This window comes from Coregonus clupeaformis, chromosome 27 (genome assembly GCF_020615455.1).
Source record: "Coregonus clupeaformis isolate EN_2021a chromosome 27, ASM2061545v1, whole genome shotgun sequence".
Classification (NCBI taxonomy): Eukaryota; Metazoa; Chordata; class Actinopteri; order Salmoniformes; family Salmonidae; genus Coregonus; species Coregonus clupeaformis.
The window spans coordinates 20616440-20629531 of NC_059218.1; the positions used below are offsets into that span (position 1 = coordinate 20616440).

Genomic DNA, 13092 nt, shown 5'->3' on the forward strand with positions numbered 1-13092 from the left:
CAATGAGAATGACAGATCTATAACTGACATTTCTATGTGAATTTTGTCGGGTCAACCAAAAAGTAACATATTGCATCTTAAAATGTACAGTATATTCATAGAGCTGGTGTTCACTAGAAGCACAATCATTGAAGTCATACAGTCGTCACACTGCAGTGTAGCATGTTGACCATAAGAGGTCAGTGTGACACTTCTACAGCCACACGACTCTGCAAAGGAAACCTCCTCCATTCTATCTGTCTCTTTGCATTTGAGCCTGGAGGTAGCAACATAATTCCATAGACAGTACATGCGTGTGTTTCTACATGATAAGAAACAACGTTTTATTCACTGTTGGAGCGCTGACAGGTATGACTTATCACTGTACTGGAGGTCAAACAACAACATTCTCAAATGGACAAAGAGGCACAGGGACGGAGAATAATAGAATAACATTGGCTACAACTGTGAAAACACACTTCAGATTACTGAGCTGCCTATGGCTCCTGCATTAGGAAAAACAGTACCCATCTGAAACCAGCTGGTTTAGCAGGCTGCCTCATAATCCGGTCTGAAACGTCCCTTTACCAGCCATCTTCTCTGAAAAGTGAATTATTGAGATGTGACCTGTGGGCCGAGGTAGCCATTTTGTTGGCCCAATACTAGTGATGACAAAGTGGAACAGTAAGTTTTGACCAATAGGTCCATGACAGTGATTTAGACAGTATCCGTATCTAGATCTATGGGTCAGTGGCTAGACAGAGATTATATGTATCTGTGTTATATAAAACAGAGTATATAGGGCGTTTCCTGACACACCATGGGCCACTAATGACAGAGCAATGGGGCAATGGGAGGATCACAACCAAACAGCCCATCATTATCTCATCACTGATGTGTTTTACCACCAAAGAGAGGAGTTTGAACTGTGATGGACAGATAATGAGAAAGGGAGACGTGAGTGTGTGCATGCTTGTATATAAACAACCCCCTTGCATAACATTCACATAAAGGATCATCTAGGAGGTGAAATACCCCCAACCTCAGCACCTTCTTACTAGTACTATAGACTAGCGTCCTGTCCAGGGGGTATACTTGTACATCATGCTGCCTCACGCTACAGAAACAGGAGGCAGGCTCCTGCCCTTTGGGCTGTTTTGGCTCGGACAAGGCTTATTTACTTACTGTCTGGCTGCATCCCAAATGGTACTCTAGTCCCTACCTAACGCACTACTTGTGCACTACTTTATAGAGGGAATACTTGCCATTTGCGATGCAGCCTTTGAGAAAGGCTTATTCTTATTCTTTCACAAAGTTGTCCAGTGGAACTAAAACAGGTGATGTAGAACGCAAACCCTGCAGCTTAGCATTTGCGTTGTAGACAGTGAAACAATGAAAGGTTCAGTTCTGAGAAAGCTGGTAGGCATTAGGTTAGGTCCCTATTATGAGTGTTTGTGTATAGGGCAGATAGATTGGATATCTTAGGCGGCTTTACGGCTATGTGCTTGAGAAAATAGTCGGTTGACCCTAGTTATCAGATTTATAAATCAAGAAATAATCAGAAACATATACTTTACTTGTCCTTGATCCCTTCAATCAACTTCCAACTCACATCTGATACACGGGAAAAAACTATGTCAAATGAACGTCATGTGCTTTTTTTTATTAAGAGCCAAGATTGCATTAGTAAGGTACTTTGCTCTGGCACCGCTGGAGTTATCTGTCCAGACGTGATCCTAGCCCGACCGTGGTGTGTTTGTGTTTATGTATGTGTGTGTGTGTGTGTGTGTGTGTGTGTGTGTGTGTATACCTTGGAGTTGAGGTCTCTGTGGTAGATGTTCTTGTAGTGCAGGTAGGTCATGCCTCTGCTGATGTCACAGGCCAGGTCCACCTTCTCTCTCCAACACAGAGACACATCCTCCTGGGCCAAGAGGTCCTCCAGACAGCCCCCACTCACATACTGACAGCACAGAGAGAGAGTTTATCCGTATATAGAGATCCTATATCAACACTCACATACTGACAGCACAGAGAGAGGGATTATCAGTATATAGAGATCCTATATCAACACTCACATACTGACAGCACAGAGAGAGAGTTTATCCGTATATAGAGATCCTATATCAACACTCACATACTGACAGCACATAGAGAGAGTTTATCCGTATATAGAGATCCTATATCAACACTCACATACTGACAGCACAGAGAGAGAGTTTATCCGTATATAGAGATCCTATATCAACACTCACATACTGACAGCACAGAGAGAGAGTTTATCCGTATATAGAGATCCTATATCAACACTCACATACTGACAGCACAGAGAGAGAGTTTATCCGTATATAGAGATCCTATATCAACACTCACATACTGACAGCACAGAGAGAGGCTGCATAAGTACCATAGATATCCCATATCCATGGGTTATACATATGCATGGCAATCTATTCCCTCCAACAACTGTGACTACTGCCAGGTGCACAAATACAGAAGAGGGAATGTCCCATAGAGATCCCTTATGTGTTTCTATGGGTTATGCCATATAGATCGGGTTTCTATGGGTTTTACACAAGCATACCAGTCTCTTCCCTTCCAACACTGCTACTATGGTGAGATGCATACATATACTGAGAGGAAAACATATCTGCTATCTGTGATTATCAACATGATCACAAATAAACTGACAATCTTACCTCCAGTATCGGATACAGCTTATCTTCCCGCACACAGATTCCAAGATACCTAGGAAGAATAAGCAATAGATAATAATAGTTAGCATTACTATCACGATGTTAGGCTTTTTTTTTGCAACAACTACACATCTTCCTCTAAAAACAAGCATTTGTCATATATGTTGGACATGGGACTGACCTGACAATGTTAGGGTGTGAGAGCTTCCGCAGTAGACTGATCTCGCGTACGATGCTGTCCTGGTCCACGTCGTTCTTATAGATCTTGACCACCATCACTTTTCTTGTGGTACAGTGTGACACCTAGACAACAGAGGGCGATATACTGTATTTACAGAGCTGTCCTTGCTCAGCTTTGATTGACAACAGTTGGACAATGTCACTATTCTGCATTTGTACAAGTTGTAAACGAGGCTGGATCTCTATGAACTAGAGCGAACGAACAAAACAAACAATTCATTGTTTCTTGTATACCAACACAACAACGTGCTAAAACTAGAACGACTAAAGCAACGGCCTTAACTTCCTGAGGTGATTAAAGTTTACTGCATCCTATTGTCTCTCTGTGAGGCAAGACTGGTTCAGTGGTACACCATGTTCCCTCCACAGTAGCATTCTCTGTGTGCATCCAAAAAGGCACCCTATTCCCTATGTAGGGTACTACTTTTGACCAGAGCCTGGTCAAAAGTAGTGCACTACATAGGGAATAGGGTGTCATTTAGGATTCATCCTTTGACTGTTTGGCACAGGTTCTGGGAACCGTCACACTGGCTGACTGACTGCACACCTCTAATTACGCTCCTATCATGACCGGGCTTTATAACGCCATCTCTGATCTGTATCTGAGCATCTGGGAGTTCCAGCTCAACACAAACACGCTAACAATAGCAGGAAAGGCACGGTGGCCCTGCATGATGACCCTGCTACAATTGTGACCTGACATGGCCTCCAAGGAAAACGACTAGGACTGTTGAAGACGATGCCAGTGTTCAGTCATGATCATTTAAATGTTGTTCATTTGACTCTACAGACAGTCCCTCACACCTAGACAATATTAAGGTAACTTCAGCTGTGTTCCTTTGTCTCGTGGGCATATGAATGCAGAGAAGAACAGGTTTGCAGTGTAATTACTTGGGCATGTTGTGTCTGATGCTCTGAGGGGTGTTTAAGGGATCATCCAAGGCATCATGTTGTCAGTTTTGACACCGGAGTTGGTAGTACACAAAATGTAGGTTGCTCTTTGTATGGGACTGTATTGTATGTATGTATTCTGTCAAGTATGTTTTAATACACTTATCTGGATGCGTGCCATATAACGCATGATGCCACTTTTGAAATATGCTGATTTAATGAGGTAATTGTAACTGAAACAAACATGGAAATTAATGGGAAGTAAATCATAGACTTTAATTAGAGGGTGTGTAGAACGTCAGTTATTTTTTGCTCTCTCTTTCACGCACACATTGAAGTATCCACAAGCATACACATGTTTTTTCAGCCATTTCCAAATTGAACAGTTCGTACCTTGTACACCTTGGAGAAGAAGCCACTCCCAATCAGCTCGGCACTGAAGTCTTCCCAGAATTCCAGCTTGCGGACGGCGGTGCGTAGCTTCTGCCATCGGTCCACCTGGCAGTAGGTGTCTGCTGCCTCTCCGAGCAGTGTGGGGCTGCTGGGTTCAGGGGTCACCTCCACCTCACACCTCATCCTAGACAGCTCGTCTGGTGAGGCACAGGGTCACAGGGTCAGACACTCAGTCTCCCTCACTATCCATATCCCAGTGTTAAAGCCATCAGAGGAACTAGAAGTATCACAATGCTCTCCTTCAACCCAATTTAGAAATCTTGGAGGCAAACACTCAAAACTAGTAAACATGAGAGAAAAAAGTTTCTGAAAAAGAAAATAGTTTTAATCTTTAAGTAAAATGGGGGCGATTTGAAAGATAAATATACTAATTTAAAATGCAAATGAAACAGATTCAGAGGAAAAGGAGAAATGTTTGGTGAGATGAAAGACATTCTGAGACTAAAACATAATTTGCACAGAAAATATACACTGCTCAAAAAAATAAAGGGAACACTTAAACAACACATCCTAGATCTGAATGAATGAAATAATCGTATTAAATACTTTTTTCTTTACATAGTTGAATGTGCTGACAACAAAATCACACAAAAATAATCAATGGAAATCAAATTTATCAACCCATGGAGGTCTGGATTTGGAGTCACCCTCAAAATTAAAGTGGAAAACCACACTACAGGCTGATCCAACTTTGATGTAATGTCCTTAAAACAAGTCAAAATGAGGCTCAGTAGTGTGTGTGGCCTCCACGTGCCTGTATAACCTCCCTACAACGCCTGGGCATGCTCCTGATGAGGTGGCGGATGGTCTCCTGAGGGATCTCCTCCCAGACCTGGACTAAAGCATCCGCCAACTCCTGGACAGTCTGTGATGCAACGTGGCGTTGGTGGATGGAGCGAGACATGATGTCCCAGATGTGCTCAATTGGATTCAGGTCTGGGGAACGGGCGGGCCAGTCCATTGCATCAATGCCTTCCTCTTGCAGGAACTGCTGACACACTCCAGCCTCATGTGGTCTAGCATTGTCTTGCATTAGGAGGAACCCAGGGCCAACCGCACCAGCATATGGTCTCACAAGGGGTCTGAGGATCTCATCTCGGTACCTAATGGCAGTCAGGCTACCTCTGGCGAGCACATGGAGGGCTGTGCGGCCCCCCAAAGAAATGCCACCCCACACCATGACTGACCCACCGCCAAACCGGTCATGCTGGAGGATGATGCAGGCAGCAGAACGTTCTCCACGGCGTCTCCAGACTCTGTCACGTCTGTCACATGTGCTCAGTGTGAACCTGCTTTCATCTGTGAAGAGCACAGGGCGCCAGTGGCGAATTTGCCAATCTTGGTGTTCTCTGGCAAATGCTAAACGTCCTGCACGGTGTTGGGCTGTAAGCACAACCCCCACCTGTGGACGTCGGGCCCTCATACCACCCTCATGGAGTCTGTTTCTGACCGTTTGAGCAGACACATGCACATTTGTGGCCTGCTGGAGGTCATTTTGCAGGGCTCTGGCAGTGCTCCTCCTGCTCCTCCTTGCACAAAGGCGGAGGTAGCGGTCCTGCTGCTGGGTTGTTGCCCTCCTCACGGCCTCCTCCACGTCTCCTGATGTACTGGCCTGTCTCCTGGTAGCGCCTCCATGCTCTGGACACTACGCTGACAGACACAGCAAACCTTCTTGCCACAGCTCGCATTGATGTGCCATCCTGGATGAGCTGCACTACCTGAGCCACTTGTGTGGGTTGTAGACTCCGTCTCATGCTACCACTAGAGTGAAAGCACCGCCAGCATTCAAAAGTGACCAAAACATCAGCCAGGAAGCATAGGAACTGAGAAGTGGTCTGTGGTCACCACCTGCAGAACCATTCCTTTATTGGGGTGTCTTGCTAATTGCCTATAATTTCCACCTGTTGTCTATTCCATCTGCACAACAGCATGTGAAATTTATTGTCAATCAGTGTTGCTTCCTAAGTGGACAGTTTGATTTCACAGAAGTGTGATTGACTTGGAGTTACATTGTGTTGTTTAAGTGTTCCCTTTATTTTTTTTGAGCAGTGTATTTTGAATGCATTACAATTCATTCCAAATAACTTTGCAATTTCCATCAAAGTATATCAGTGATTTTTGACTTGTATCTTCAAGACTGATATACTTGGCAGTTAGATAACAAGACAACAAGGTGTGAATCAATATGGTACTTCTGTGAGAAATCACATTTCAAGGGTAATTTGTCAAAGATGGAGCCCCTACTATTGGCTGGCCTAACTGTCAGGTTTAACACCCAGTTGGAGACGCACAATCACAGTTTAGACTGATTATTCTTTGCTTTTGCGGTGTGTAACCTAAAACTACAAACACATACGTAAGTAGAGGTCTATGACACCATCACAACAGCATATGTCATTGGTGCTTTCAGCTTCAAGACAGAAAAACATGAGATTAGCCTAAGGCCTTGGCTACTGTGTCTAACACCTGCTCAAGGCCAAACAACCGCCTGTTTGTTGTCTCCTCACAGGGAGAGGTTTGTTCACACAGATTCAATCAGACAAGCAACTCATAGCTTCTGCAATGCTGCAGAGTTGAAAACAGTTGCGCTAAATATTTTCATCATGATGATCAGATATGATCAGGTATGAGTGACAATATTGTAGTAGGAAAGCATACATGGTGACATAGATATAATCAAATCAGTTTCATGTGTAGAACATTGTTTGTTATGGCAATGTCACTATCTAGGCCAGGGCAACCATCAACCAGGAAGAGGCCATGAGAAACTAGATTCTTAAGTGTTTACAAATCCCCTAGGGTCAGCGCACATGTAAACAAAAGTATTACTGGAATTTCTGTAATAAAAGCTTTCCATTCGCAAGATCAGGAACGTCTTTAATGAAAAGTCTTAAATCACAAGTGACAAGTGGCCATTTTTCTGAAAAATATGACTGCAGTTATCTCTATTCAGTTTCCTGTGCAGTCTGGCAACATCTAATGATGTCACTTTGACATTGAGTGGATTGGGTGGGTAGTTCACCCCTGAAGCAGACATTTCAACCTTGATGTGACAGACTGACATCTAAGTTAAACATGACTTCCCAGAAGGACAGACCCCCTATGATGCAAAAGTCCCAACTGCCAAGTTTCCTAAAGTGAAGTGACAGATTTCTCCCTTCATCCCAAGGTCCCTTTTTATCCACAGCAAAAACAGAACACACTTTCTATTTTCTTCCGAGGGCTTTGAGAGGGACTTTTTTTGTTGTTGTTTTTTTCCTCACTACTTTCCAACATATCTGACGTCAAAAAGGAGCCAGATATTGGTCGAGCCCCAGTTGGAATGTCACAGCTGGGTAAGAAAGTGGAATGACGATGGTATCTTTGCGGAAAGACGTTACGGAACATTTCCAGTTCGGGCAGCCGTGGCCGTGTGCCCTGAGTGGAGATGAGAAAGCCAGTGAACCCAGGGAACTCTGACCAGTGGCCAGGCTACACACAGGTCACCACTGGACGCTGCTGAGGGGAGGACGGCTCATAATAATGGCTGGAACGGAGCGAATGGAATGGCATCAAACACATAGAAACCATGTGTTTGATGTATTTGATACCATTCCACTAATTCCGCTCCAGCCATTATTAGGAGCCCGTCCTCCCCAATTAAGGTGCCACCAACCCGTGCAGGTCACATACAGGCCCCTGTATCACACCTCCCTGCCATGTCTAAACACAGGCCACTGACCCCAATACAAGGCCTCTGAGACAGAGGCTTCACCTGAATGGTCAGAGAGTCTTACAAACAAAGTAAGGCCATAAAGAGTTCAGTACTCCAAGGAATGTCATAATCCACAATAATAGAGTCATGGCCCATTGGGCCCACACTGGTTGAATCAATGTTGTTTCAATGTAATATGTCAGTGTATTGTGACGTGGAATCAACGTGGACAATACATTGGATTTGTCTAATCAAATATAACATTCAACATAATTTCAGCCATCCAATATACTGAATATAGGATGAAAAAGACTTTCCAAATGGAATTTTCTACACAATTTCAATGTATACATACTTCTGATGATTATGATGAAATTAGATTGATATAACAACCTGTTTGTCAGGTTCAGTCAATGTACACTGAACACAAATATAAAGTAAAGTAAATGTAAAGTGCTGGTCCCATGTTTCATGAGTCGAAATTAAAGATCCCATAAATGTTCCATACGCACAGAAATATTATTTATCTCATCAAATTGTTTGCAGAAATGTGTTTAGATCTCTGTTGGTGAGCATTTCATCCTTTGTCAAGATAATCCATCCGCCTGACAGGTGTGGCATGTCAAGAAGCTGATTAAACAGCATGATCATTACACAGGTGCACCTTGTGCTGGGGACAATAAAAGGCCACTCTAAAATCGGCAGCTTTGTCACACAATACAATGCCACAGATGTCTCAAGTTTTGAGGGAGCATGCAATTGGCATGCTGACTGCAGGAATGTCCACTAGAGGTGTTGCCAAATAATTGAATGTTCATTTCATTCCATAAGCCACCTCCAACGTTGTTTTAGAGAATTTGGCAGTATGTGCAACATGCCTCACAACCGCAGACCACGTGTAACCATGCCAGCCCAGGCCCTCCACATCCGGCTTCTTCACCTGCGGGATCATCAGAGGGGGGTGGGGGGGTGCTGAAGTGTATTTCTGTCTGTAATAAAGCCCTTTTGTAGGGAATACTTTCTGAAGGCACTATATGTGTTGGGATGGATAGGGGTTTATGGATGTCATTTCCATTGAATTTGACAGTGTCTTTCCCCGACTGGGTCAAAACACCTCACTTAACCTGCATCATATTTGTGGCTCCTAGTAAACCATAATCACCTGTTGACTGTCCTTTGTTGACTTTCAATTAAGGATTCTACCTTTAAATCAACAAAACATTTGTGTACTTATGACTTGAGAAATGAGTCATGACTTGTTGAATGGATGAGAGAGAGATTGGGAAAGAGAGTGCACAAAGAGTCTGTGCATATTTGTGTGTGTGTGTGTGTGTGTGTGTGTTATGTACCACAAGCCCAATGTGTACAAGACAGATATTATTGAATCAAAAACAGATGAACACGTCAGTGTGGATGAGCGCTTGTAACGTCACCCAAACATTAAAAAGCCATCACGGCTCAATCCTTGGCCATCTATGATGTGGCGGCTTGCCAGTAATGGCCTTCTTTCTCTTTAACCATCATTTTACAGCAAAGGCTCCATCCAAACTCCCATAGGCAGTCCTAGCAGCCACACTCCACTCTCCACTCTGCACAGTCCAATGAGTCCATCAGTCTACCCCCTGGCTCTCCCTGCAACCCCGGGCATCCTGACACATCCTCTGACACAATCTGCTTACCAACCTCCCCTCTCTCAGCGACCGGGCGCTGATTATAAAATCCATCTGACCTAAACAAGGCATAATGTTGTGTACAGACATACAGTCCGGGCTTGGAAGGAGGACATGTTAGATAAATTACATAAGGGCTAAAGCCCTAATATGGGAATCATCATCAGCCCATTTAGGTCCCAGAAGGGATTGAGGGGTTAACGGGCTTACATAGAGAGATGGATCTGAAATCCTTTATCCCACACTTCCTGTCTCATGTCACTAAAGATCAAATCCTGCTTTTTCTCTGTCAGATTTGTGAAATGATTGCTTCTGCTCATATCTGCATACAGTGCCCCTTTTATCTAATTCATTCCAGCATCAGCCTTTCAGCACTATGGGATATGTGCATCATGCATATTTTCACCGCAAAAAGTCAATATCTAATCATATCCAATCATCTTTCATTGATATACTAATGTTTCCTTGCTGCACCCATCTTTTGCTTTGTAATATGTGGCTTTCTAACCACAATGGTGTACAGTACAGTATAGTACAGTACAGTGTCATATCAACACAAACATGCAATTGACAGGTGAAATATTAACTTTCTGCTTCCATGAGCTATCACATATTGTGCATGACACACACACACACACACACACACACACACACACACATAAACCTGCTTGGCTGGTCCCTTACCATAGCACATTTCTTTCTTATAGGACTGAAACTCTTCTGCGCTTCCTCCTCACATTCTCTCCCACTAAAACTCTCCGAGCGTGCAGGAGAGTGGGCAGAAAGGCCTTCCTCATGTGTGTGTGTATGTGTGCATGCGCATGTCTGTGTGCTCGTGCACGCATGTATATGTGAGTGCGTGTGCATGTGTAGATTTATGAGATATAGCGGAGTTTGTTTGGGCTAAATTGCCTTCCTGAACATTATGCCATGTATGTGTGAGGGCAGGCGCGCAATTTTCACTGGGGATGAGGGGGGACATGTCCCCCTCACTTCTAAAACCAAAGTTGCGCCCCTGTGTGAGGGTTTATTCGGACTCCTGCAGGGGTTTGCACTGAGTGGTCCTCTGAAGCATTAGGCAAACTCTGAGCCAGTCTTTGTCTGATTGTGTAATTCCCAAGGGGAAATTAATGTGTGAGTATGACATGTCTGAGTACAGTTGTGGTCAAAAGTTTTGAGAATGACACAAGTATTGGTCTTCACAAAGTTTGCTGCTTCAGTGTTTTTAGATATTTTTGTCAGATGTTACTATGGTATACCGAACTATAATTACAAGCATTCCACAAGTGTCAAAGGCTTTTATTGACAATTACATTAAGTTTATGCAAAGAGTCAATATTTGCAGTGTTGACCCTTCTTTTTCCAAGACCTTTGCAATCCGCCCTGGCATGGTGTCAATTAACTTCTGGGCCACATCCTGACTGATGGCAGCCCATTCTTGCATAATCAATCCTTGGAGTTTGTCAGAATTTGTGGGGTTTTGTTTGTCCACCCGCCTCTTGAGGATTGACTACAAGTTCTCAATGGGATTATGGTCTGGGGATTTCCTTGGCCATGGACCCAAAATGTTGATGTTTTGTTCCCAGAGCCACTTAGTTTTCACTTTTGCCTTATGGCAAGGTGCTCGATCATGCTGGAAAAGGCATTGTTCGTCACCAAACTGTTCTTGGATGGTTGGGAGAAGTTGCTCTCGGAGGATGTGTTGGTACCATTCTTTATTCATGGCTGTGTTCTGAGAAGCAACCCCACACATGAATGGTCTCAGGATGCTTTACTGTTGGCATGACACAGGACTGATGGTAGCGCTCACCTTGTCTTCTCCGGACAAGCTTTTTTCCAGATGCCCCAAACAATCGGAAAGGGGATTCATCAGAGAAAATGACTTTACCCCAGTCCTCAGCAGTCCAATCCCTGTACCTTTTGCAGAATATCAGTCTGTCCCAGATGTTTTTCCTGGAGAGAAGTGGCTTCCTCGCTGCCCTTCTTGACACCAGGCCATCCTCCAAAAGTCTTTGCCTCACTGGTGGTGCCCCGATCCCGCAGCTGAATCAACTTTAGGAGACGGTCCTGGCGCTTGCTGGACTTTCTTGGGCGCCCTGAAGCCTTCTTCACAACAATTGAACCTCTCTCCTTGAAGTTCTTGATGATCCGATAAATGGTTGATTTAGGTGCAATCTTACTAGCAGCAATATCCTTGCCTGTGAAGCGCTTTTTGTGCAAAGCAATGATGACGGCACGTGTTTCCTTGCAGGTAACCATGGTTAACAGAGGAAGAACAATGATTTCAAGCACCACCCTCCTATTAAAGCGTCCAGTCTGTTATTCTAACTCAATCAGCATGACAGAGTGATCTCCAGCCTTGTCCTCGTCAACAGTCTCACCTGTGTTAACAAGAGAATCACTGACATGATGTCAGCTGGTCCTTTTGTGGCAGGGCTGAAATGCAGTGGAAATGTTTTTTGGGGGATTAAGTTCATTTTCATGGCAAAGAGGGACTTTGCAATTAATTGCAATTCATCTGATCAGTCTTCATAACATTCTGGAGTATATGCAAATTGCCATCATAAAAACTGAGGCAGCAGACTTTGTGAAAATTAATATTTGTGTCATTCTCAAAACTTTTGACCACGACTGTATACGAGCTACTGAAAAGAGAATGTGATTGTGCTAGTGGGAGTATGGTATGTACCCTGTATAAGTATGGAAAGACAGTGAGTGATAGATGGGGGGGAGAGAGAGAGAGAGAGAGAGAGAGAGAGAGAGAGAGAGAGAGAGAGAGAGAGAGAGAATCACGATGCAAGCTGGGTTAAGCGTTGTAGGAGATGTGGATGGCCACCCACCATTAAACAATCACAGAGCCACTCAGCCCTCAGACAAAATGGACAGCAGTTGATTTCATAACACCGCAGAAGAGGGCCAGAGAGGGGGGAGTCAAAAAGAACAAGGCCTGCCTTGTGTGGGTGATGTGATGAGCATAAAAATATACACATGAACCTGATCAACAACAACAACCTTACACTGGCCAGCAGCACAGGCTGACTCAGACTCAATGCATTATTTCATACACAATATGCAAGTGTATATCACTCTCATATGCTATACAGTTAGTCTAAGATCCTTATAGGCCACGCAACAAATGAGATCAGGTTGAAAAGTGACGGAATTTAGCTTTTCCAAATGGGCCGCCCACTCGTGGATAATGATTAATTTATGCTCCTGTGTCATGGGGCTGCATGAAGAGCTGGCAGGGTTTGGAATTGTGTTGATGGAAAGAAGCATTGGGTCCTGGCCTGGTTGGGCTTTGCTGTGCTGGGTAAATAATTCAGTCTAGTGGAACCCTAGAGCTGCTGCTGGCTCTCTGCTCCCTCCCTCCCTCCCGCTCTGGCCCCTGTGACATGGCTCTCTGCTCCCTCCCTCCCGCTCTGGCCCCTGTGACATGGCTCTCTGCTCCCTCCCTCTCTGGCCCCGGCCC

General features: G+C 44.2%; 1 protein-coding gene across 3 annotated transcripts in view; it reads right to left on the reverse strand.

Annotated features, from left to right (window-relative positions):
- The window catches only part of LOC121541609 (dual specificity testis-specific protein kinase 2), a 31675-nt gene that overhangs the window by 2777 nt on the left and 15806 nt on the right, over positions 1–13092 (reverse strand). For all 3 annotated transcript variants that reach the window (XM_041850761.2, XM_041850759.2, XM_041850760.2), the window contains 4 exons: positions 4197–4393; positions 2854–2975; positions 2676–2724; positions 1790–1939 (listed from right to left, as the gene is read on the reverse strand). In XM_041850761.2, the coding sequence (XP_041706695.2) occupies positions 1790–1939; positions 2676–2724; positions 2854–2975; positions 4197–4393 (518 nt within the window). The remainder of the gene's footprint in view (positions 1–1789; positions 1940–2675; positions 2725–2853; positions 2976–4196; positions 4394–13092) is intronic.